Source organism: Schistocerca americana, chromosome 3 (assembly GCF_021461395.2).
Source record: "Schistocerca americana isolate TAMUIC-IGC-003095 chromosome 3, iqSchAmer2.1, whole genome shotgun sequence".
NCBI lineage: Eukaryota > Metazoa > Arthropoda > Insecta > Orthoptera > Acrididae > Schistocerca > Schistocerca americana.
This window is the reverse complement of record NC_060121.1, coordinates 11,556,658-11,583,783: the sequence shown is the minus strand read 5'-3', so window position 1 is coordinate 11,583,783 and position 27,126 is coordinate 11,556,658. Positions and strand designations below refer to the sequence as shown.

The 27,126-nt window shown below is 39.6% G+C and overlaps 1 protein-coding gene across 1 annotated transcript in view; it reads left to right on the top strand.

Moving 5' to 3' along the window:
- The window catches only part of LOC124605178 (molybdenum cofactor biosynthesis protein 1-like), a 173,471-nt gene that overhangs the window by 6,609 nt on the left and 139,736 nt on the right, over positions 1-27,126 (top strand). The window contains exons 3-4 of the mRNA XM_047136690.1: positions 12,915-13,139; positions 22,089-22,234. Of these exons, the coding sequence (XP_046992646.1) occupies positions 12,915-13,139; positions 22,089-22,234 (371 nt within the window). The remainder of the gene's footprint in view (positions 1-12,914; positions 13,140-22,088; positions 22,235-27,126) is intronic.

Below are 27,126 nucleotides of genomic sequence, written 5' to 3'. Positions count from 1 at the left end.
ACTAACACGAATTCTTTACAGACGAATGGAAAAACTACTAGAAGCCGACCTCAGGGAAGATCAGTTTGGATTCCGTAGAAATACTGGAACATGTGAGGCATTACTGACCTTACGACTTATCTTGGAAGAAAGATTAAGGAAAGGCAAACCTACGTTTCTAGCATTTGTAGACTTAGGGAAATCTTTTAACAATGTTGACTGGAATACTCTCTTTCAAATTCTAAGGGTGGCAGGGGTAAAATACAGGGAGCGAAAGGCTATTTACAATTTGTACAGAAACCAGATGGCAGTTATAAGAGTCGAGGGACATGAAAGGGAAGCAGTGGTTGGGAAGGGAGTAAGACAGGGTTATAGCCTCTCCCCGATGATATTCAATCTGTATATTGAGCAAGCAGTAAAAGAAATAAAAGAAAAATTCGGAGTAGGTATTAAAATCCATGGAGAAGAAATAAAAACGTTGAGGTTCGCCGATGACATTGTAATTCTGTCAGAGACAGCAAAGGACTTGGAAGAGCAGATGAACGGAACGGATGGTGTCTTGAAGGGAGGATATAAGATGAACATCAACAAAAGCAAAACGAGTGTAATGGAATGTAGTCGAATGAAGTAAGGTGATGCTGAGGGAATTAGGTTAGGAAATGAGACACTTAAAGTAGTAAAGGAGTTTTGCTATTTGGGGAGCAAAATAACTGATGCTGGTCGAAGTAGAGAGGATATAAAATGTAGACTGGCAATGGCAAGGAAAGCGTTTCTGAAGAAGAGAAATTTGTTAACATCGAGCATAGATGTAAGTGTCAGGAAGTCATTTCTGAAAGTATTTGTATGGAGTGTAGCCATGTATGGAAGTGAAACATGGATGGTAAATAGTTTGGACAAGAAGAGAATAGAAGCTTTTGAAATGTGGTGCTACAGAAGAATGCTAAAGATTAGATGGGTAGATCACATAACTAATGAGGAAGTATTGAATAGGATTGGGGAGAAAAGACGTTTGTGGCACAACTTGACCAGAAGAAGGGATCGGTTCGTAGGACATGTTCTGAGGCATCAAGGGATCACCAATTTAGTATTGGAGGGCAGCGTGGAGGGTAAAAATAGTAGGGGGAGACCAAGAGATGAATACACTAAGCAGATTCAGAAGGATGTAGGTTGCAGTAGGTACTGGGAGATGAAGAAGCTTGCACTGGATAGAGTAGCATGGAGAGCTGCATCAAACCAGTCTCAGGACTGAAGACCACAACAACAACATATAGCCACTCATTTGATAAAGATCCATACCTAGAGACTGAAAAGTTGCTCAGGTCACACCAATGCTCAAGAAAGAAAAGAGGAGTAATCTACTAAATAACAGACTCATATCACTAATGTTGATTTGCATTAGGATTTTGGAACATATATTGTGTTTGAATATTATGAATTATCTCAAAGATAATGATTCATTGATAAATAGCCAAGATAGATTCAGAAATATTGACCTTTTAAAACACAGCTAGCTCTTTAGTCACGCAAAGTAATAAGTGCTGCCGACTGGGGCTCTCAAATTTATTCCATATTTGTAGATTTCCAGAAGACTTTTTGAAACAGTTCCTCACAAGTATTTTCTAATCATATTGTGTGCCTATGGTGTATTGTCTCAGTTGTGCAACTGGATGTGTGGTTTCCTGTCAGAAAGGTCACAGTTTATAGTAATTGATGGAAAATCGTCAAGTAAAACAAAAGTGATATCTGACATTCCTCAAGGAAGTGTTATAGACCACCTGCTGTTGCCAATCTACATTAACAATTTAAGAAAGAATCTGAGCAGTCCTCTTAGATGATGCTATCATTTACAGTCTTGCATATCATTTACTGTCTTGTAAAGTGATCAGATGATCAAAACGAACTGCAAAATGATTTAGGCTACCTATCCATATGATGCAAAAAGTGGTAACTGACCTTAAATAATAAAAATTGTTATGTCATCCGCATGAGTAGTAGAAGGCATCTACTAAATTTTGGTTACATGATAATTCACGCAGATCTAAAGGCTGCGAAGTCTATTGAATACTTAGGAATCATATTTACAAATAACTTAAATTGGAATGCTCACATAGATAACGTGGTGGGAAAGCAAACAAAGGACTGTGATTTAATAGTAAAACATTTAGAAGGTTAGGATTACTAAAGAGACTATCTACAACTATACTTGTCTGTCCTCTATTGGAGTATTCTGCATGGTGTGAGATCCTTACCAGATAGGACTGACAAAGGACATCATTTAAAAGTTCAAAGAAGGGCAGCTCATTTTGTATTATTGGGAAACAGGAAAGTGCATGCCACAGATATCGCATGTGAATTGGGGTGGCAGTCATTAAAGCAAAAGCATTTTGCTGGAGCAGGTTCTTAAAATTTCAATCATCAATTTTCTCCTCCGAATGTGAAAATATTTTGTTAGAGCCCTCTTACATAGGGAGAAATGATCATTGTAATAAAATAAGAGAAATCAGAGCTTGTACGGAAATATTGAAGTGTTTGGTTTTCCTCAAATGCTGTAGGGGAGTGGAATGGTAGATAAATAGGTTGAGGGTGGTTCTCTGAACCCTCTGCCAGCAATTAATTGTGAATTACAGACTAGTCATGCAGATATAGATAATGTAGATAGGCTTTCAATATTGTGCACTGATTCTCTAATTTTATACATTGCTCAAATACTTTCGTGGCGCTTTGGAGTGACCCCTTCAAAATAACACTTTACCAGTCTTCTTAATATGTATTTTGGTAACCAGGTTGATAAGAAGTTACAACAATACTCTCTTATTACTCCCCAGTTTTGGGTTTTATTAATGAACAAAATCGCCGCAGTGTTCCATAACAATTACGGGCTGAAGTTTCCTGCTGATGGAACCAATATGATTTTCTGTGTTTCTGAGCATACAGGTTGTGTATGCTGTTTGGAGCCTGTTGTATGCTGAATCAAATGTTTTTATTGTTGTGATCTTCCATCTGAAGATTGGTTTCATGGAGTTGCCCATGCTAGCTTATCCTCTGTGACCCTCTTCACCTCTGGGTAACTACTGCAGCGTACAATAACTTGAACTTGCTTACTGCAGTCAGTTTTTGGTCTCCTACAGTTGTTAACCCCATTATATTCACAGATGACCACATATTGTGGAAATTGCATATTGTAATGTAGGATGCAACAATAAGGTACAGAAAGTTTCTGTTGAAAATTATGAATTATTTAGGAATAAAGGAGATGGCTCACCAAAAGGCAGAAGCACTGTCTCATCGATAGGCACACGAACAAAAGGTATGTAGAATGAGATTTTCACCGTGCAGTGGAGTGTGCACTGATATGAAACTTCCTGGCAGATTAAAACTGTGTGCCGGACCAAGAGTCAAACTTGGGACCTTTGCCTTTCGTGGGCAAGTGCTGAGCTATCCTTGCACGACTCACGACCCGTCCTCACAGCTTTACTTCCACCAGTACCTCGTCTTCTACCTTCCAAACTAAAAGGTACGTTACTTGGTGAGCTTCCAGAATGCACTTTCTTTTTCTAGCTGTAGGGAAAACATGTGCGCGCGCCCACACACACACACACACACACACACACACACACACACACACACACACACACTCTCTCTCACATGCGCATGCATGTCTCCTTATGCTGTGGTCGCTCGACTGCCAGCTCTTTACTGGCCCATGGTGAGTGTTCTGGAGTGAGGTGGGGCTTTAGAGTGGGGTAGGATGGGGTGGGTTGAGGCAATGTGAGAGATGGAGAGAGATGGGAGGGGTTTGGAGGGAAGCATTTAGTGGCTCGTGGGAGAGTGGGGAGCCATCTGTGGGCTAGCTAGGGGTGCAGGTAGAGGGGTCAGGTGCCAGACAGCTGGGCACTCATAGACTAGGGTGTGACGTGAGGTAACAGCACACAACTAGCTGATTTGCGAGGGGGGAGAGAGGGGTGTGTGTGTGGGGGGAGGGGGGGGGGCTGGAAGTTAACTTGGATTTAGGCCAGGAAGCAAAGGATGTGCTGTAAGTATGGCTACGAAAGTTGACTATTCTTAAATAAGATCAGCTGGTGCCAATGTATTGGAAAGTAACTGGCACACAAAGTGCAATTGTGGCTCCTTTTTCTTCAAAAGTTTTAAATAGTCTGCAGAGCAAATTGAATTAGGAGGATCAGGCATTTGTGTGGGTCTAGGAAAGTAAATTGTAGAGCCAGATAAAAGGCGCACAAGACAGGAGGGGTACTACTACTCATCACTGCTGTATCGTGCTACTAGTACATGTCAGTGTGAGTGCACCGAGAGTGGTGTTGCCGTACATGCGTCTTTAAATTGGTCACCGACTGATCATTGCAGGCTGGCTGCTGGAGGCCGTCTCTGGGAGCCAAGCGTGCCGTGCGGTCCCTGCCGTGCCATCTGCTGGTGACTCGCACATATATTAGTGTGGAACAGTGCTGACTGACTCTCTGTGTGATTCTAGTTTGTAATGTGCACATCAGTGTTCTGTGTCTTGTTGAGTCCTTAGAGGCATATTGTTCGGAGGTTATTATTAAAGCCATATTTGTGCGACTTGGATCACACTTCAGTATTTATTTATTTATTTATTTCTTGTTCCATAGATCCAGTTAGTGAGTCAATCACAAGGATATGGAACGTGTCAAATTGTACAGGTTTCAATTTAAACTATACAAGGGCAATTCAATGGCAAATTGTACATAGTTTAAGTAAGACATACTATAAATACAGTAACAGATACAATATCAGCTAGATAACATAACAACCATTTGACAGAAAAAGGAGTTGCAAATAAAGGTTAAAGGCAAGAGCACAAAGTTAAATCAGATATTAGGCCTACAAGAGTAAATACATGTACAGCCAATCTGTTGTTACAAAAAGTGAGCTAATTCCCAAATGCACAATAAAATCCATTGAACTACTTCTAGACACAATAAGTTTAGTGATGGTATACATTTTCTTTCAGGTATTCATCCACAGTATAATAAGATTTCTCTGTCAGGTAATCTTTGAGAACTCGTTTAAATTTTGGCAGTTCTGTATGAACACATTTGATATGTAGTGGTAGAGCATTGAACAGCTTAATGCTGGAGTAGTAAACTCCTTTTTGTACCAGAGTGAGACGTTTCATTTCTAAATGTAGATTGTTTTTGTTTCTGGTGTTATAACCATGGAATTTACTGTTGTCTTGGTAGATGGAATAATTTTTGCACACAAAGGTCAGCAAGGAAAAAATATACTGTGAGGCAGTTGTTAGGATACCTATCTTCCGAAACAAGTGCCTGCAAGAGTGTCTTTGATTAACCCCACACGTTATTCTGATTGCTTTTTTTTTTTGGATGGTGAAAACTTGTTTTGCAAGTGGTTGGTTCCCCCAGAATATGATAGCATATGACATCAATGAGTGGAAGTAGCCAAAGTAGGCAACCTTAATTATGTCAACTTCAGCCACTGAAGAAATTACCCGTAGTGAAAATGTTGCCGAGCTAAGTTTTTTACATAGATGAAGAATGTGAACTGACCAATTACATTTACTGTCTATGTAAGCACCCAGGAATTTTGTTTCTTCAACTTTCTGTATTGGTTGATCTCTACATTTTATGTCAATTTCATTGGGATTACTTTGTGATGTATGGAACCTCATATAATGAGTTTTATCTGCATTGAGTGAGAGACCATTTGAGGAGAAACAATTTAAGATGTCATTAAAAACAGTAGTTGTAGTTTTTTCAAGATCATGATCAGTCAAATCGTCAATTAGAATTGTGGTATCATCGGCAAACAGGGTAAATTTGCTGTTTGTCTCAGAACAAAGAGGAAGATCATTAATAAAGATGAGGAAAATCAGTGGGCCCAAAACGGAGCCTTGAGGCACACCACACGTTATCATGCCCCATTCAGACGAGGCAATTTCTCCAGAAGAGCCATTTAGCATTACAGTCTGCTTCTGATCCTGTAGATATGATTGTAGCCACAAGCCAACAGTACCACCTAACCCATAGTATTCTGCCTTTTTCCAAAGAATTTGGTGGTTTACACAGTCAAAGGCTTTCGTAAGATCGCAAAAAATACCCACTGGAGACATTTTTTTGTTAATGGCTTCCAAAACTTGGTTGCTGAAAGAGAATATTGCCTGTTCAGTACAAAGACTGGCACGAAAACCAAACTGATTTTTGCTTAAGATACTATGGAATTTGAGATGGTCTACAATCCTCCTGTGCATGAGTTTTTCTAGAATTTTCGAGAAGGTAGTTAATAGGGATATTGGGCAATAGTTTGTAACAATGCTTTTATCCCCTTTTTTAAAGAGAGGAATCACTACAGCCAACTTAAGTCTGTCAGGGACAATCCCATCTTGTAGGGATGCATTGTATATGTTGCATAAGGCGGGACTAACAAATTTATAACAGTGTTTCAGTATTTTACTAGAAATATTGTCCACACCAGCAGAATTTTTGTTTTCTAATGATCTAATTACTCTTATGACTTCGCTTACAGTAAATGGAGATAAGGATAACTGTGGGATTCTGTTGCTAATAGCTTTCTGTAGGAGGGACAATGATTCTTCCATAGAACCATTACAGCTTGTCTTCTCTGCTGCTCTCAAAAAGTGGTTATTAAATATTTCTGCAACCAACTCAGGTTTCTTTATGATACTGTCCCCTGTTTTAATCTCTACCTGAGACATGTTCCCTGTTGTCCTGCCAGTTTCCCTCTTTATTACATTCCTTATAGTTTTAATTTTATTTTCTGAGCTTTCAATTTCTGATTTTATGCACATACTTTTAGATTTATTTATAACCTTCTTGAGAATGCTACAGTAAAGTTTGTAGTGTTGTCATTTCTTTGGATCATTACAAGTCCTGAGAGAACTGTATAACATCCTTTTTGTTCTACAAGATGTTGTTATCCCTGTAGTGATCCAAGACTTCTTGGCATTGCCTATATGACTATTTCTAACTACTTTTTTTGGGAAAGATGGACTCAAATACAGACATGAATTCATTTAAAAATGAATTGTACTTTTTGTTTACATCTGTTTCCCTATCAACTCGGCTCCAGTCTATCTCTTTTAGGCTATCACTGAATTTTTTAAGGCCCTGTTCATTTATTATCCTAAAAGATTTCCAAGAATGCTCGGAACTGTTGCACACACTGATGTAATTGAGCCTAAGCAAGTGACCACCATGATCAGAAAGGCCAAGGATTGGATGTACAGTGATCTCATTCCATGTAGACTTATCTATAAATATATTATCTATCAGACTTTTACTGTTAACAGCAACCCTAGTTGGGAAATCTACTATTGTCATCAGATTATAAGACTCCATTAAATGTACTAAATCAGCTTTACTATTGCTCTCATTTAGGAAATCAACATTAAAGTCACCAGTAATTATCAAGTTCTTGGACTTTGAGTACAGTATGGATAATAAAGAATCTAAGTGCTTAAGAAATACATTCAAATTCCCTGAGGGAGATCTATACAGTGCTAACACTACAGCCGTGAAGTCATTTACAGTAATCTCAACACCACATACTTCAATTTGTTGCTCTATACAATGGCTCTTTAAATCTAATGCATTGTAAAATATGTTGTTTTTTACATAAATTACCACCCCACCTTTTTCCATGATGGTTCTTGAGTAATGCGCTGCCTGACACACAGTATTACTTGGTTAGTACATCACCACAAACATATGGACTGGGACTGTACATGCTTTGACAGTTTGCTACGTCTCTCTCTTCTAGGACTGACATGGTAGCTGCGTTGCATTTCTTAATGAATCTGACCTTGTCAACCACAAACCGAATCTTAGTACAGTCATGATTTCCCTGAAGAGATTACATGACAGCAGAGACTTGTAAAATTGTGTTACCCATTTCTCTAGCCAGTGAAGATTCATTCTATACCTTCAGATACAGTGTCATTTAGGAGTAGAACAGCAAGAAATACGTAGCTCCTCTAACAGTAATGACAGTTTATCACCTCCCAGCACTACATGTGCCAATGTTTCAGTGCATTTTTGAATATGTTTGTTAACAGATTCATCAACACAACAAAAATTTACGATCTCAGTAGCATCTTATTTTTTAACTCATACTTTACTATTCATCAGAATCTTCATCGCTGCTCTTTGATTCGTCAGAGCTCCCTGCTGTACTTTGTTTTATTTCATAGTCAGAATTAGTTGAAATACCACCTACCGTATTTACCCAAATCTAAGCCGCACTCAAACCTGAAAAATGAGACTCGAAATAAAGGAAATAAAAAAAAAAATTTCCCGAATCTAAGCCACACCTGAAATTTGAGACTCGAAGTTCAAGGGGAGAGAAAAGTTTTAGGCCGCACCTCCAAATCGAAACAAAGTCGGTCCATTGTAATATGAGACACAATTTAGGTCGAATGAATGACGATACAGCTACAGTAGTTTGGTTCGAGTCGTAAGCTTAGCAGTTAAGCTTTACCAGGTAGCCTTTGCTATGCGTCAGGCGCTCCATCCGTATTTATACTGGTACCCTTCCTTTTTCATGTGCTTCATCTGGTTTGAATCAATTGCTTATTTTGCTTTGATCTGATAAGTGCCGTTTTCCTTGTTATAGGCGTTTATGTGAAAAAAAAAAAAAAAAAAAAAGAAGAAGAGAGAGAAATCATCTCATTAGCGAAACAATGGCAAGAGACTACTATTTGTTGTTCCTTACACTGCTGCTTTCTTTGATAATGATCAACAAGAACCAAATAATAGACTGCGTATGATAGAACATGTTCTGAACGAGAGTTAGGTGAAAATTTTTCTCCATTTGAAAATCTTTGCGGCCGCTTCTTTAGTACATCAAATTCTGCACAGAAATTAGAGTCATCTTGGATATAAAAATCTAGTCAGTTGCCGTGCTTCATTTCTGACTGTATCACTGTTAGGCATAAGAATAATATGAATATAAACATGACACGATACGTATATTCTTCCGCGTTTGCTGTTGTCTCACTCTAGTTTCGTAGTTTATTAGGCAGACAGGATTTAAATAAGATAGCAGCAAACACGAAGGAATACGTGGCAAAATGTTTATATTCGTATTACTCTTATGATGAAGAGAATACTGCATGTGATTCACATTTCATCAGGTTCCTATTAGCAACCGTCTCTTCTCACAGGTAGGAAAAAATTCAGAACATTGAGTTGGCCATATTGACAAACATCCCAAACAGTCTTGCCGGTCGGATTTTCGTAATACATTGAAGTTCTGCTACATTCGAAGATGAACAATACGGAATTTGTATTTACTTCGTTGGATAATGTATGAAAATTGTCTTCCACCTTTTTTTTTTAATTTATTTACTGACGCAGAGGTTTTGGCGCCAGTATTTATCTTTGTGCCTACGAAGCATGCCTGTGTAGCGCTACATATATTCGACGGCAGAAATTAGTTGTTTCAGCACCTACTGACATTTTTCAGAACTTCCACTTGCTTTGCACTCGATTCCAAGCCGCATGCGGTTTTTTGGACTACAAAAACCAGAAAAAAAGTGCGACTTAGATTTGAGTAAATACGGTACATCCTCTCCTTTGGATTCAACTTCTTAAGTATTATATTTCAAGTCAACACCTGCTAATCTGTGAGACCGAAATGATGAGCCATACTACTCTATTTCACTGTACCTGTATGTTTCATTTGTATAACATTTTATTCCATCATAGATGCTGCACTTATAGTTTCATATATGCATTGCAGCAGCAGACACAATAAAAGTAGCAATCAGCAGTGCTTAGTTTGTTGAATGGGTAAAAAATATGCCATTGTCCCAGTTCCACATATCCCCAAAATTTGATTCTGCCAAATTCTGTACTCTCTGAAATCGAATGTTTAATCCAAAGATGAAAGTGAACAAGTTTGATGCAGTATTGCTAATATTGTTTATTACCCATCTTGCTGAATGAAGTGCATACCGTATCCTTTCTGAAAGGTTTGCAGAAGTAATGCACATACCAGTTTTCTAAAAACTTACATTGAGATTGTGCTCTCCTTCCTCTTGTACAAATTAGTAGAGCCCTTCGGATTACTCCACAATATGCCTCTTGGCAAGGTGGTAACGACAGTATTATGAAAAGGATAGATTGGCACTCACTGTATAGTGTAGATGTGTTGCTCGCAGGGGGGGGGGGGGGGGGGGTGGGGGTGGGGGGAAAGGAACACCACCTATTATTAAACACGTAAGCTTTTGGTGGAAACCCCCCCCCCCCTTCCCTCACACACACACACACACACACACACACACACACACACACATGCGCGCAAATGCAGATCACACATACATGACCACTGTCTCCGGCTGCTAGGGCCAGACTGGGAGGAACTGTGCATCATGGGAGAAACAACGGTCGTGTGTGTGTGTGTGTGTGTGTGTGTGTGTGTGTGTGTGTGTGTGTGTGTGTGTGTGTGTGTTTTTGTCCACTTTGGAAGAAGACTTTCTGATGGAAAGCTTACGTGTTTAGTAGTCTTTTTGTTGTGCTTGTCTGTGACCTAACATCTCCTGTATACAGTGAATAGCAATGTATCTTTTTTATAATATGGTCATTACTCCAGCCTAGATTTCTATTGTTTGTTTCCTTTTAAGACCTTATAAAGACAGTTACTGACAATTTCTTTTTTCTTATTGGAGAAAAGTAAAACCATATGGGGGGCCAGACGTAGATTGTAAATGAATATGGAATAGAGTATTTTTATTCTCCCTGTATGCAGTGTCAATAACGTCACCTCACACACTTCATTTCTGGCAGCACCTCCTTCTCAACACATGACTGTCCCCCACCACCTCACCATAGTCTTCAAGTTATATCCTATAGCACTTCTGGGTGGACAAATAGATGAAGGATGTAGTTTAAAACAGTATAACTAAACTTAAAAGTCAAACTGCCCTTTTATAGAGACTGCCATCATTATTTAAACATACTAAACAACATCAAAACAGTCAAAAGAAATTTTTTTTCAAAAGAGCGGAAAATTGTAGTGAAATTCATGAGAGGATTGTTTTAAATTGTTATATCTTAAATCAATAAGTATGTCAGCATTTCCCAGGATTTTCTGGCTTAATTAAGACTAGGTCATGCCACCACAGTGGTCAGACAGTGGACTTGACTTCCAGAGGACAATGGACCCGAATCCCATCGGGCCATCAAAATTTGGGTTTTCCTTGATTTCCGTAAATGATTTAAGACAAATGCTGGGATGGTTCCTTTGAAAAAGATGACATTCGGCTGAGGAAGCTAATTTCTGTGACATGTCTGATGACACAGTGCTGGTGGAAGCACGAGTATTTCAGAGCACACCATTCATTGCACATTGTTAAACATAGGGCTCTGCTGCAGACAACCTCTGTATGTTCCCATGTTGACAACACAGTTGAATTACAATTTCTGTGGCTCAGGAGCATTGAGATTGGGCAGTGAATCAATAGAAATGTGTCATCTGGTTGAATCATTTGAGTTTCGCATTACACCTACTTGACGGTTTTGTGCACATACACTGTCAACAGAGTGAATTGGTGCTTGCAAGGTGCACTTTGCTACAGACTTAGGCCAGTGGGAGCAATATTATGCTATGGAGGACATTCACCTGGTCTTCTATGGGTCCTGTGGTAGAAATGAAGGCTCCATAACAGCTTTGTTCTGTGTGAACGTTATTGTGCACTGTCCGCACCCTGTCCCTAATGAAGGTGACATGTTTCAACAATATGACTTTCAGTGTCACGAGGTCAGAATCAAATTCACCCCTTCTGAATCTGATGGAATACATCTGCAATGCTATCAGATACCAGTTCTGCACCCAGAAACCACTGATCTCCAATTTATGGGAATTACATGACCTGTGCTTAGACATGCGGTGCTGCATAATGCTGGGAACATACCTCACATAATGCTGGGAACATACCTGAAATTTGTTGAACTTGTCCCACACAAAATCACTGCTGTATTGTGTTCCAACAGTGGACAAACACATTATCAAACAGGAGGTCATAGTGTTTTGTCTCATCAGTTTATATATTCAATGCTTGAATGAAAGGTGTGCTCTTTTCCTTTTTTCTGCCATTGCGTGTATGTGTAAAGCAGGATGTTCTACCATTTGGGCTTGTTTATATGATGGCTGTCAGTATTACCACCTGCACAGATACTAAATGCTCCTTTTCTGAAGACCTTTTATCTTGAGAACACTTTCAACTTTGTTTCACAAATGGCAGCACAGTTTCATGTAATTGTTAAAATAATACTTTCAGCAAAAGATGTGTGCGTTGGAGTGGGGAAAAAGATTGGAGATGTATGTAGTTTAATTTTCATAAATTGTTAAGAAGGTTAACAGCTTGGCATGCTAAGATAAATTCAGACATTCTCTAAAAAGAGAGAAAAAGATTAATTTAACAGAATCAGTGAGGTATACAAATATAACAACAGACTTGTAGAACCATTATTTTGTAGGTTAGATTAGATTAGATTCAGCTTTTGTTCCAAGACCCAAAACATTAGACGATTCTCATGGGTGAGTAACATGCCAGAAAGTATAACATAAAAAATATAAAACATTTGAATACCCTGATCATTTGTCAGGAGATTGTCAAACTAGGTGAATACAGTACAAACTGGAACAGCTAATATTTTCAGAATTGATACGCTGTCAGACTGAAACATTGTTATGCACTATTAATAAATTTATCAAACAAAAAGTACATAATCTTGACTGTTATGACAAAGTGCTCTCAGAACTGAAATCTAACAGACATTCTTATTTAAGCTGGCCTAACAGCCACTGTTAAGATATTCATCTATTGAGTAGGATGAGTTACCTATCAAAAAGTCTTTCAAACTCTGTTTAAACCATGCTTTATCTGATACCAAGTTTTTAATGGTGTCTTTCTTCCACAGATAAATTGTGTTGTAATGCGAGGTTTTAATGAAGATGAAGTGTGCAGTTTTGTGGAGTTAACAAAAGAGAAAAATGTTGATGTAAGATTTATCGAGTACATGCCTTTCAGCGGCAACAAATGGAATGATGGGAAGATGGTCTCATTTAGTGAAATGGTCCAAATAATTAGAAAGCAGTGGCCTAATTTTGATCCTCTGCCCAATGGGCCCAATGATACCTCAAAGGTACGTGCAGTATTACATATGAACATGCATTGAAAATAATTTAATGTTTATGACTTACTACTAATCACAATAATACTTCACATCTGCTGGTGGTATGAGAGATGGACTGGTTTAGTTACATATTTCTCATCCCATTCAGTAAGTCTGTCCTGGCCTGGGTTTCTCTGCAGCTTTTCTACAACTCTCCCCATTTCCTAAACCTTGACAATCCTTTTCTTTCTTCCCTTTTCCGTCCCCTTATTGTTTCTGCCAGAAGAAGAAGCCACTGGCTCCGAAAGCTTGCACATTTCCATAACTTTAAGGGGAGTTAGAAGCGGAAAACATTCTTTTTCACTTTTTCGGGTTTTTACCTGATTATAAAATTTGCAATTTTCCAAATAAAATGATATGTATATTACTTATAAACTTGCGTGGGAAGTATTTTATTTTATTTTCTAAAATATAATCTACACTAGTTGAAAATGTTAAAATTTTTACACGCATTACTTCAAGACCTAATAAAATCGGTAATTTTTTATATACAGGGTAGTCCATTGATCGTGACCGGGCCATATATCTCACGAAATAAGTGTCAAACGAAAAAACTACAAAGAACGAAATTTGTCTAGCTCGAAGGGGGAAACCAGCTGGCGCAATGGTTGGCCTGCTATAAGGCGCTGCCATAGCTCAAACTGATATCAACTGTGTTTTTTTAAATAGGAACCCCATTTTTTATTGCATATTCATGTAATACGTAAAGAAATGTGAATGTTTTAGTTGGACCACTTTTTTCGCTTTGTGATAGATGGCGCTGTAATAGTCACAAACATATGTCTCATAATTTTAGACGAACAGTTGGTAACAGGAAGGTTTTTTAAATTAAAATACAGAACGTAGGTACATTTGAACATTTTATTTTGGTTGTTCCATATGTGATACATGTACCTTTGTGAACTTATCATTTCTGAGAACGCATGCTGTTACGGCGTGATTACCTGTGAATACCACATTAATGCAATAAATGCTCAAAATGATGTCTGTCAACCTCAATGCCTTTGGCAATACGTGTAACGACATTCCTCTCAACAGTGAGTAGTTCGCCTTCCGTAATGTTCGCACATGCATTGACAATGCACTGACGCATGTTGTCAGGCATTGTCGGTGGATCACGATAGCAAATATCCTTCAACTTTCCCCACAGAAAGAAATCCGGGGACGTCGGATCCGGTGAACGTGCGGGCCATGGTATGGTGCTTTGACAACCAATCCACCTGTCATGAAATATGCTATTCAATACTGCTTCAACCGCACGCAAACTATTTGCCGGACATCCATCATGTTGGAAGTACATCGCCATTCTGTCATGCAGTGAAACATCTAGTAGTAACATTGGTAGAACATTATGCAGGAAATCAGCATACATTGCACCATTTAGATTGCCATCGATAAAATGGGGGCCAATTATCCTTCCTCCCTTAATGCCACACCATACATTAACCTGCCTAGGTCGCTGCTGTTCCACTTGTTGCTGCCATCATAGATTTTCCGTTGCCCAATAGTGCATATTATGGCGGTTTAGGTTACCGCTGTTGGTGAATGATGCCTCATCGCTAAATAGAATGCATGCAAAAAATCTTTCATCGTCCTGTAATTTCTCTTGTGCCCAGTGGCAGAACTGTACATGACGTTTAAAGTCATTGCCATGCAATTCCTGGTGCATAGAAATATGGTACGGGTGCAATCGATGTTGATGTAGCATTCTAAACACCGACGTTTTTGAGATTCCCAATTCTCACGCTTTTTGTCTGCTACTGATGTGTGGATTAGCTGCCCCAGCAGCTAAAACACCTACTAGGGCATCATCATTTGTTGCAGGTCGTGGTTGATGTTTCACATGTGGCTGGACACTTCCTGTTTCCTTAAATAATGCAACTATCCGGCGAATGTTCTGGACACTTCAATGATATCGTCCAGGATACCAAGCAGCATACATAGCACACGCCCCTTGGGCATTTTGATCACAATAGCCATACATCAACACGATATCGACCTTTTCCGCAATTGGTAAACGGTCCTTTTTAACACAGGTAATGTATCACGAAGCAAATACCGTCCGCACTGGCGGAATGTTATGTGATACCACATACTTATATGTTTGTGACTATTACAGCAGCTGGCTGGAGTGGCCGAGCAGTGCTAGGCGCTACAGTCTGGAAACGCGCGACCGCTACGGTCGCAGGTTCGAATCCTGCCTCGGGCATGGATGTGTGTGATGTCCTTAGGTTAGTTAGGTTTAAGTAGTTCTAAGTTCTAGGGGACTGATGACCTCAGAAGTTAAGTCCCATAGTGCTCAGAGCCATTTGAACCATTTTTTACTATTACAGCCCCATCTATCACAAAGCGAAAAAAGTGGTCCAGCTAAAACATTCATATTTCATTATGTACTACATGAATATGTAATAAAAAATGGGGGTTCCTATTTTAAAAAAATGCAGTTGATATGAGTTTGACCCATGGCAGTGCCATCTACCAGGCCAACCATAGCGCCATCTGGTTTCTCCCTTCAAGCTAGACGAATTTCGTTCTTTGTAGTTTTTTCATTTGATGCTTATTATGTGAGATATTTGGCCCGGTCACTATCAATGGACCACCCTGTAGAAAGCTGTGGATTGCTGTGTTATAAAGGTTAAATTATGTGTTTGTATTGGTAGCACTGTCAAAAATAGTATCGTATCTTTTCATAGTATAAACATGCTTTGTATATCGAAGTGCTAACATTTTTCTGAGGAATAGTGACGAATAGACTGGTAAATCTCTCAAAAAGTATGACTCCAAAATGAAGTGTTTTTAAGAAATGTGGGTTTCATGGTAATAAATTTTTGAATAAAGAGAAACATTGTGTTCAGCATGTGGTGTGTGAAGTTACAGACAATGAAATACTCGCAAACTCATGAGTATCTAGAGAAACACCCATTAGTGCTTCGAAGATTAAAATAAAACATAGTGATAACACAGTTATCTCAAAACAAAACTCATGTAAATGGTAGGTTAGGTTATATTCTGATACATCTACACATCGTAACAGGGGTGTTATGTGAATGTGTGTGCTGTATGTATGTGGAGGGCCAGTTAGTTTACTTGAAGACATTGAGGTATCAAATGGACTAGCCAGGAAACTTATCATTAATTCTGCCAGTTGTAAATATACTCATTCATTTTGGAGTTCTGATAAGTGTAAAGATAATTATTTTGAAATAAATGTTAGGTGGTTTTATGGATTGAGAGCTATTGGCAAAGGACACACTGCAGCAGAAACAATGTGTGTCATGATGTATATGCCACGCCCACTTTGTAAAATGGACAAGTATGCAGGATTTATTGGAGCTGCTGTGAAATCCACTGCATGTGAGTCAATTAAGGGTGCTGCAAATGAAGCTGCTGAAATAAACGATGGTATGATTGACATATCAGTAGCTTTTGGGGCACTTGGTAGAAGCGCAGCTGAAGTTCTAAGAATTCTGTTGCTACAGTGACCAGTGGTGGATACTGGAAAGCTAATAGATTTCCAGATTTTAACCAAACATTCTTATAAGTATAAATCAGGGAATGAAGAAGGGCATATCTGTGACAGAAATTATGAAGGACAACTAGTCGTACGGAGGCCTGTGCAGCTGTTGAAATTTATAATCGATCTGTAAACTAAAGGGGAGTGTGTTACACTAAGTTCTTAGGTTGTGCAGACTCAAATGCATATAACAGTGTAGTAGCCACTCAGCCTTATGGTGAGAAGCTTATCACAGAACTGGAATGTGTTGGTCATGCCCTCCTGGATCTGGTTCATGGTGCAATTACCGCAATGCCCAGTACTCAAACAGGTCATACAGCCATAAACATTATATCCCAGCAGCAGTTGTGGATATCATAAAACCTGTTTACAGAGACCTGGCAATCCTGAATTATTGAAGAAGTGTCTGCATTGTCAGACTCAAAATCCCAATGAGTCGTTCAATAATCTTATAGCGTCAGTGTCGTCGTAACTGCCGTCTGCGTCACGTCTGCTGTGCAGCGAGCTATGCTGATTTAAGTATTAACTCTATTTTTCTTACTTGTAACTTCTTCTTCCGTGTGTTTTTGCTTTTAGGAAGCTTTAATTGTCGAGTGCTAGTAATAGTGTTCCATAGATTTTGTGTTTGTTTTGAATACAGTCAGAGAAAGTCCGTTTAGTCAGCCATAGTGCCAGTAGTGCTAGTGTTTGTTTTCAATACAGTCCAGAGACAGGTAGTGCTATTTTCATTGTTTTCTACAGGAAGTGTCTAGTAACCACAGTTTAGTCAACTATCAGCCGCCTTTAGTGAATTAGCAGTCTAATTATAAGTTGATTAACTCTCTACAGTAAATTGATTTCTTAAGATGGATAGGATGTGAGACTGCTGTGTACGGACACAGGAGGAGCTGGCCACTGTTCGCAAACAGCTGAACGTGTTGATGGCCGCGGTTAGCCGTCTTCAGGCAGTGGTGAGTCTGGTGCGTTGCATGGTACACCCCAGGTGTTACATGCTTCACCCACTGACCCTGCTGTCGACACATCTTTGCGGATACCGGGCGCGGTTGTGCCACCCTCTTCCCAAGGGGAGTGGCGGGTTCAGCGGCATTCGCGGCGCACAAGGTGGAGGGTCAGTGTGGAGGCTGGCCGTGTGGCATCGCCCGTTCTGCCTGTGAGTGGACATGTGGCCACTCCTTCAGCAAGGTCCGAGCAGGCACATGGGGGGAGGGGTTTATTAGTTATTGGGAGCTCCAACGTTAGGCGGGTGATGGAGCCGCTTAGGGAAATAGCGGAAAGGTCGGGGAAGAAGGTCAGTGTTCACTCTGTCTGCTTGCCGGGGGTCTCATCCGAGATGTGGAGGAGACCGCGCCGGCAGTGATAGAGAGCACTGGGTGCACCCGACTGCAAATTGTTGCTCATGTCGGCACCAATGACTCCTGCCGTCTGGGTTCAGAGGTCATCCTCAGTTCGTTCAGGCGGTTAGCGGAGTTGGTGAAGGCGGAAAGCCTCGCGGGGTGGAATCTGAGCTAGCTATTTGTAGTATCGTTCCCAGAACCGATAGTGATCCTCTGGTTTGGAGCCGAGTGGAAGGCTTAAACCAGGGACTCAGACGATTCTACGGAGATCTGGGGTGCAAATTTCTCGACCTCCGCTATCGGGTGGAGAAATGTAGGGTCCCCCTGAATAGGTCACGCATGCACTACATGCAGGAAGTGGCTACAAGGGTAGCGGAGTATATGTGGAGTGCACATGTGGGTTTTTTAGGTTAGAGAATTCCCTCCCTAGGCCCGACAAGACACCTCCTGAGATGCGGCAAGGTAGGAGTAGACAAAATGCAACAGGGAATAACAATATTAATGTGCTAATAGTAAACTGCAGGAGCGTCTATAGAAAGGTCCCAGAACTGCTCTCATTAATAAGCGGTCACAATGCCCACATAGTACTAGGGACAGAAAGTTGGCTGAAACCAGATGTAAACAGTAATGAAATTCTAAACTCAGATTGGAGTGTATACCGCAGAGACAGGCTGGACAGTGAAGGGGGAGGCATGTTTAAAGCAATAAGAAGTGCAATAGTATCGAAGGAAATTGACGGAGATCCGAAATGTGAAATAATTTGGGTGAAGGTCACGGTTAAAGCAGGCTCAGACATGGTAATGGGATGTCTCTATAGGCCCCCTGGCTCAGCAGCTGTTGTGGCTGAGCACCTGAAGGATAATTTGGAAAATATTTCGAGTAGATTTGCCCAACATGTTATAGTTCTGGGTGGAGATTTTAATTTGCCGGATATAGACTGGGAGACTCAAACTTTCATAACGGGTGGCAGGGACAAAGAATCCAGTGAAATTTTTTAAGAGCTTTATCTGAAAACTACCTTGAGCAGTTAAACAGAGAACCGACTCGTGGCGATAACATATTAGACCTTCTAGTGACAAACAGAGCTGAACTATTTGAAACAGTTAACGCAGAACAGGGAATCAGTGATCATAAAGCGGTTACTGCATCGATGATTTCAGCCGTAAATAGAAATATTAAAAAAGGTACGAAGATTTTTCTGGTTAGCAAAAGTGACAAAAATCAGATTTCAGAGTACCTGACGGCTCAACACAAAAGTTTTGTTTTAAGTACAGATAGTGTTGAGGATCAGTGGACAAAGTTCAAAACCATCGTACAATATGCGTCAGATGAGTATGTGCCAAGCAAGATCGTAAGAGATGGAAAAGAGCCAGCGTGGTACAACAACCGAGTTAGAAAACTGCTGCAGAAGCAAAGGGAACTTCACACCAAACATAAACATAGCCAACACCTTGCAGACAAACAAAAATTACGCGAAGCGAAATGTAATGTGAGGAGGGCCATGCGAGAGGCGTTAAATGAATTCGAAAGTAAAGTTCTATGTACTGACTTGGCAGAAAATCCTAAGAAATTTTGCTCCTATGTCAAAGCGGTAGGTGAATCAGAACAAAAAGGTACTGAAACAGAGGATGATGGACTAAAGGCCGAAATACTAAATGTCTTTTTCCAAAGCTGTTTCACAGAGGAAGACTGCACTGTAGTTCCTTCTCTAGATTGTCGCACAGATGACAAAATGGTAGATATTGAAATAGATGACAGAGGGATAGAGAAACAATTAAAATCACTCAAAAGAGGAAAGGCCGCTGGACCTGATGGGATACCAGTTCAATATTACACAGAGTATGCGAAGGAACTTGCCCCCATTATTGCAGCAGTGTACCGTAGGTCTCTACAAGATCGTAGCGTTCCAAAGAATTGGAAAAGGGCACAGGTCATCCCCGTTTTCAAGAAGGGACGTCGAACATATGTGCAGAACTATAGACCTATATCTCTAACGTCGATCAGTTGTAGAATTTTAGAACATGTATTATGTTCGAGTATTATGACTTTTCTGTAAACTAGAAATCTACTCTGTAGGAATCAGCATGGGTTTCGAAAAAGACGATCGTGTGAAACCCAGCTCGCGCTATTCGTCCACGAGACTCAGAGGGCCTTAGACACGGGTTCCCAGGTAGATGCTGTGTTTCTTGACTTCTGCAAGGCATTCGATACAGTTCCCCACAATCGTTTAATGAACAATTTAAGAGCATATGGACTGTCAGACCAATTATGTGATTGGATTGAAGAGTTGCTAGATAACAGAATGCAGCATGTCATTCTCAATGGAGAGAAGTCTTCCGAAGTAAGAGTAATTTCAGGTGTACTGCAGGGGAGTGTCGTAGGACTGTTGCTATTCACAATATACATAAATGACATTGTGAATGAAATCGGAAGTTCACTGAGGCTTTTTGCAGATGATGCTGTGGTATATCAAGAGGTTGCAACAATGGTAAATTGTACTGAAATGCAGGATGATCTGCAGCGAATTGATGCATGGTTTAGGGAATGGCAATTGAATCTCAATGTAGACAAGTGTAATGTGCTGCGAATACATAGAAAGAAAGATCCCATATCATTTAGCTACAATATAACAGGTCAGCAATTGGAAGCAGTTAATTCCATAAATTATCTGGGAGTATGCATTAGGAGTGATTTAAAATGGAATGATCATATAAAGTTGATCGTCGGTAAATCAGATGCCAGACTGAGGTTCATTGGAAGAATCCTAAGGAAATGCAATCCGAAAACAAAGGAATTAGGTTACAGTACACTTGTTCGCCCACTGTTTGAATACTGCTCAGCAGTGTGGGATCCGTACCAGATAGGGTTGATAGAAGAGATAGAGAAGATCCAACAGAGAGCAGCATGCTTCGTTATAGGATCATTTAGTAATCATGAAAGCATTACGGAGATGTTAGATAAACTCCAGTGGAAGACTCTGCGGGAGAGACGCTCAGTAGCTCTGTACGGGCTTTTGTTGAAGTTTCGAGAACATACCTTCACCGAGGAGTCAAGCAGTATATTGCTCCCTCCTACGTATATCTCGCGAAGAGACGATGAGAATAAAATGAGAGAGATTAGAGCCTGCACATAGGCATACCAACAATCCTTCTTTCCACGAACAATACGAGACTGGAATAGAAGGGAGAACTAATAGAGGTACTCAAGGTAGCCTACACCGTCAGGTGGCTTGAGGAGTATGGATGTAGATGTAGATGTAGACCAAAAAATGTTTTTCTTGTAATGAAGACACTAAAGTGGGGGTCAGTCATGCTGTTATTGCTTTTAATGATGGCAACATTGGTAGCGTGAAAGTGCTACAACATATGGGAATTAATTCTGGAGCAAACTGCATCAGAGAATTTGAATGGATGGACAAGGTTTGCAATGGTAAAGCACTGTATGCAGCACAGTTGGCCACTACGGAGTCCAGAAAGAAGAAAACAAGAAAAAACTTAAAAAAGGTCAAGAGGATGATATGCAGTGTGGTGCAGGGTGCTTCTGAGTGACTAAAAATAAAATGTTAAGCATATATTGAGTTACAGTCTATTAAAACTTTAAAAACTCTTCTTGAAAATTTAGATTTTCTCTTGCATTTTTCCCTAAATCTCAGAAACTACTTCGAGTAGCGAATTAAAATTTTCAGGGAGTAATAACATATGTATTCTGAGTCTTCTGAACTAAAAGAAGAACATAATATTATGCATAAATAAAATTATTTAGAATAACATACAAAAAAGTACACAAAATTTTAACTGTGTAATTAAAAAATTGCATTTCCAAAAGCAGTGGCTGAAATGCAATTATTGTAAGACTCAGAACATATAGTTTAATGTCCTGTAAAAGTTTCTTGTCAATGGCTACAGTTGTTCCTGAAATACGGGGAAGTTAAGTCACCAAATTTAACATTGTCAGGATAGGGCGTTCAAACTCCCCTTAATGCACATTTTCTCCTTCCTCCACTTGGTGAGCAACACATTTATAGTATTTACACAACAGCAGTAGCTATTTTCTTACAATTTCTTTTTGCAGGCATGCCATGTCCCGGGCTTCAAGGGACGTGTGGGATTTATTACCTCAATGAGTGAACACTTCTGTGGCACGTGCAACCGTTTACAGATAACAGCTGATGGCAATTTGGAGGTGTGTCTCTTTGGGTATTCAGAGATATCTCTCAGGTGAGTGATGAAACATAGAATAATCATGTCCAAGTGAAAATTCATGCGAGGAAACCATAAAATTACTAGAAGACTGACAGAGTGATCAGTATTTTACCTTCAGGAGGTGAAATTCCAAAACTTCTTATAGACACATTCGTTCCTCTTGTCCTCACATTAGTCATGGAGTCCGAGTGACCTTTGAGACCTTCAGAAACTTATCCCTCTTTCCTCTCTCATGAAGGAACTGATAGTTCCAAATGCTGAGTATAGAATAATACTTTCAAACTGTTTGCCATGCACATTAGGTATGTGGTTGGTATATGGAAGAGATAAACTGCAGTTAAATCCAGCAGGTATGAAATGAGTAATCTTTTCTTGAAGTTTTCAGCTTGCACCCTCCTCCCTCCCAGACATACAAACCAGATACCTCTAGCTAAATAATTTGTGAGTATATATAATTTGCCTCTGTCAACATCATGTTACACTAACCTATTTGTGAGATTAAATTAAAGGAAAGTAATCAGAACTGGAAATTATGTAAAGACATTTTTGGCTATGTCCCTGTGTTGTATTAAAGTTAACACAGTATTTCTGTCCATGTGATGGTAACTATGATTCGCCAGCCACCGTTGCCGAGCGGTTCTAGGTGCTTCAGTCCAGAACTGCGCGACTGCTACGGTCGCAGGTTTGAATCCTGCCTTGGCTCAGATGTTAAGTCCCATAGTGCCCAGAGCCATTTGAACTGTGATTCATGATTATCAGAGTCTATATGTTCCAAATAAAAATTGGAACTTCATGTGTATAAATGTACAAATTATTAGACAATGGGACCAACAACTGACACTTTTAAATTGATGACTAGACTAAGACTTGGCGATAAGTTTGTTTCAGGACATGGTAAGGGGGGTGAGGGGTGGGAAGAATCAGCTCTCTCTTTGTGAGCATACCAGAAATCCTTTATCAACCGAAGGTAACATAAGATATAAAAATACAGGGTCAAACAATTAATTTAAGTATCTTAAATACCAAATGACTAATAAAATTGGAAGCTAAGAAAAGTAAGTTCATAGTAAGTAGGGTGAAACACAGGGGGCTGCAACATATTGCCATTGTTGTTTGACTTGTCTATCAAAGAAAAAAGAAATGGATCAAAACAAAATAAAAGTGAGAATGGAAATGTATCAGAAGCAAATAGGAATAAGCAAGGAACATATTCTTTAATTAAAAAAAAAAAAAAAAAAAAGACATGTGAGGCAGATGTTCCTACAATTTTATGTTCAAAGCACAGCAGCCTGTGAAAGCAAAATATTTATGACATTGAAAAAAGAAAATCAGTGAGTGAAAAGTGTGTGTAGGTGAATTGTGGTGAAAGACTGGATATTGGAACTTCTGTTATGCTGCCCAGTATTAGTTGACTTGGTAGTAAAGGAGCAAGTTTGCAAGGGTGGATAACTGTTTGGCTACGTAAAATAGAGTGGGAGTATGGAAAAGCTAGTCCAAGATAGGATGAAAAAGATAACAGCAACTTAAAAAATGAACCCCATGAACCCCATTCCCATCTAGTGAATGCAGTGGTTGACAATATCTTGTGACATTCACCTATAAGGCTCAAACAATAATTGCTAAATAAAAATACAAAATGTTGACAAGACTGTATCTAAGCTGTCACTCTCTTTTGAAACAAGGGTGTTTAAACCAACAAACACGCAGGAAAGCAGGGACAACTCACACACTAGAGAAGGATGGGCAGTATCATTGAAGGAGTGAGCATGAACCGTGTGGAATATGTGTGGTACAAGTAAAAAAAAAAAAAAAAAAAAAAAAAAAAAAAAAAAAAAAAAAAAAAAAGTAATGATGGTAAAATTCCAATCCCGGGAGCGGAAAGACTTACCTTAGGGGGAAAAAGGACAGGTATACACTCGCACACACGCACATATCCATCCACACATACAGACACAAGCAGATATATATATGTCTGCTTGTGTCTTTATGTGTGGATGGATATGTGCGAGTGTATACCTGTCCTTTTTTCCCCTTAAGGTAAGTCTTTCCACTCCCGGGATTGGAATGACTCCTTACCCTCTCCCTTAAAACCCACTTCCTTTCGTCTTCCCCTCTCCTTCCCTCTTTCCTGATGAGGCAACAGTTTGTTGCGAAAGCTTGAATTTTGTGTGTATGTTTGTGTTTGTTTGTGTGTCTATCGACCTGCCAGCGCTTTCGTTCGGTAAGTCACCTCATCTTTATTTTTATATATAGAAGTTTATTATTTTATTTACCGGTCTTGCAGTTTCCTTGATTTCTTGCAAAGTACAGTACAATGAAAACCTACCATATTGCATAACAAGTAGATGAGTATAAACTTCAGAATAGCATCATCGCCATTAAATGACCTATGTTTTCTTTACTAACAAGAGAAGGGACAGAAGCAATAAACACAAAAGCAGAACTGCTTTTGCTTGATTACAGCAGGGACAATAATTTTTAACATCTACATTTACAACAGATCATATTTACAAAATGTTTTCGAAATTTGCTCTGTTTGCTCAAATGAAAGTATTGCACTGCTCAATCATTCATTTACACTCAACCCCGACTGCTGCACATGCTGTGGGGTGTGTCATCTGGTTATGTCATATGTTCAGTGTTTCTCACCAATTTTTGGGGTATTTTGAAATGTACAAAAAGGAAAATAAAGAAAGTTATCACATTTTGCTGCACATTACCTGCGTCACAGAAAAATAATGTATACAAATCTTCTCAGATTTGCCACTGAATAACTTTGTCCAAGCCTCACAATGTTTCACCAACACAACTGTTCGTCATCTTCAGGTAGTGGTGGGTCCTGTCATCACTGCTGCAAGATGTGGCTGGTGATATTCGCACAGCAGAATTGAAATTTGTCAGGCTAGAAGCAGGAGTACGAATGTGTGGACAGGCACTCCCAGTTGGATGTAAATGCCATTCATAGTAGCCTTCTGCTTATGTGTTGTGGGCAATGACTGCACTTCTGGACACTCGTGTGGTTAAGAGCTGAATTAACTCTCTGCAAGGTACTGCATCAGGTCATACATCGGAGGATCTGGTTTCTACTGTTTTAATTTCATGGCAGTCAGTGCTGGATTCTGGGCAGTGCTTAGTCAAAATTCCATATTCCTGTTGGTAAGATTGCCCACCGTATGGATACATGCCTCATTCTTAAAAACACAGTCCTAGAGTGATGATGCTGAGGATACAATTTCAGTCCTCTTGGGAAACGTGTGGTGCCATGTATTCAGGCAGTGCTCTGCTACCATTAATTTACTGGGTGGCATTTTTGTCAGCGCTGTTGAACACAGTGTTCTTGCACAATGTGAGGTGTCTGCCCTATATAAGGTTTCCCATAATGGCATCAGATCTTATATATGATCTGTGTTTTCTAAGGTCAAGATTGTCTTTAACTGAACACAAACAATTCCTTAGTTTTGCTGGTAGACGAAAAACACACTTGATTCTGTTTCTCTTAGCGATTCTTTTAATTTTGAAAACATGCCACTGAAATATGGCAAGAAAGCCATTTGCAGTGCTTGTCTAAGTATCTTCATTTACATCCCTACACTGAACTTGCTTTGCTCAGAACACATTGCAAATCTGTTTACAAGAATAAACATTCTGCTGGAACACTGTTCTTAGGTGTTACAGTTCACCAGGCAGACTGTCGGTATCTGAAATCACGTGTGCTCTATGTGCCAGGGAGTGTAAGACACTACCACATTGTGCAGGGTGACGGCAACTTTTGGACCTCAAATATAACTCTGCGTGTATCAGTTTGCAGTAGAGACTAAGCCCCAGTGCTATGTCAGCTTTTCTTCTAACCGTGACATCCAGGAATGGTAAGCTGCTATCTTTTTGTACTTCCACAGTGAACTGAATATTCAGATGGAGCGAGTGCAAATGCTGCAGGGACATAGGTAGTGTCTGTATTATGTGGGCCACACCACAAATGTCTCTTCAGCATTCTGCCAGAAGGAGGAATGTTGGATATTTACTAAGGGAAATAGAGGATCTCCCATGGGAACACTGTCCACTTGATTAAAGTAGTTGGTGTTACATAAGAAATAGGATGAGGTATGCACATGTTTAAACAGCATCACAATTTCTTTCTCAAACTTGCTGCTAATAACCTCTAATGAGGGCTGCAGGGGCACTTTTGTAAGTAATGATATAACATTTGAGCTAACTAAAAGATCTGAAAGTTCTAGTTTAAGCATCTTCAGGTATTCTATGAAATCCTCTGAATTCTAAATATGATGGTCATAGTCATCCACATGATAAATTTCAAAGCTGTCACGTGGAAATTGCCAGTTGCATCTTGCAGCAGTGATGGTGGAAATCACCACCACCTGAAGATGCCAAAACGTTGTGTCACTGAAATATTGAGGGAGGGACTTGCATAATGTTATCTGGTGGGGAACCCAAAGTGTTTTTGCAACAGATCTATTAGGCAAGCCTGAAAAGTCACATATACTCCAAGCAGTAAGTACCTGTTATAAAATGGTCACATTAGTGAGCTTGGCAATTAATTAAGAGTTTATCAATAAATTTGGCTTCATTTTGCAAGAAATTGTGCTGTGTTCCAGTACTCCCTCTTCAACAAAACTAATGTCAGTTTCTGCTCCACCTCTTCAGCCCGAGATCCTATGTATACTCTTGAGCATTTGTGTAAGATACATGTTTATTTATAAAAATAAAAGTAACTTCTATCATGACTTTCCCATTCTTGTCCAGTGGGTTTGTTATCCTGCTGTTGCCTACTGCAGACTACAAGATTACTGTTGAAGATTTCTGCAAAGTTTTTCTTCCTTTTTAGTGTACCAACATTTCACTGTGTGGTAATTGCCTGGTACTGTTTAACGGGTGTTTTAACTGTTGTT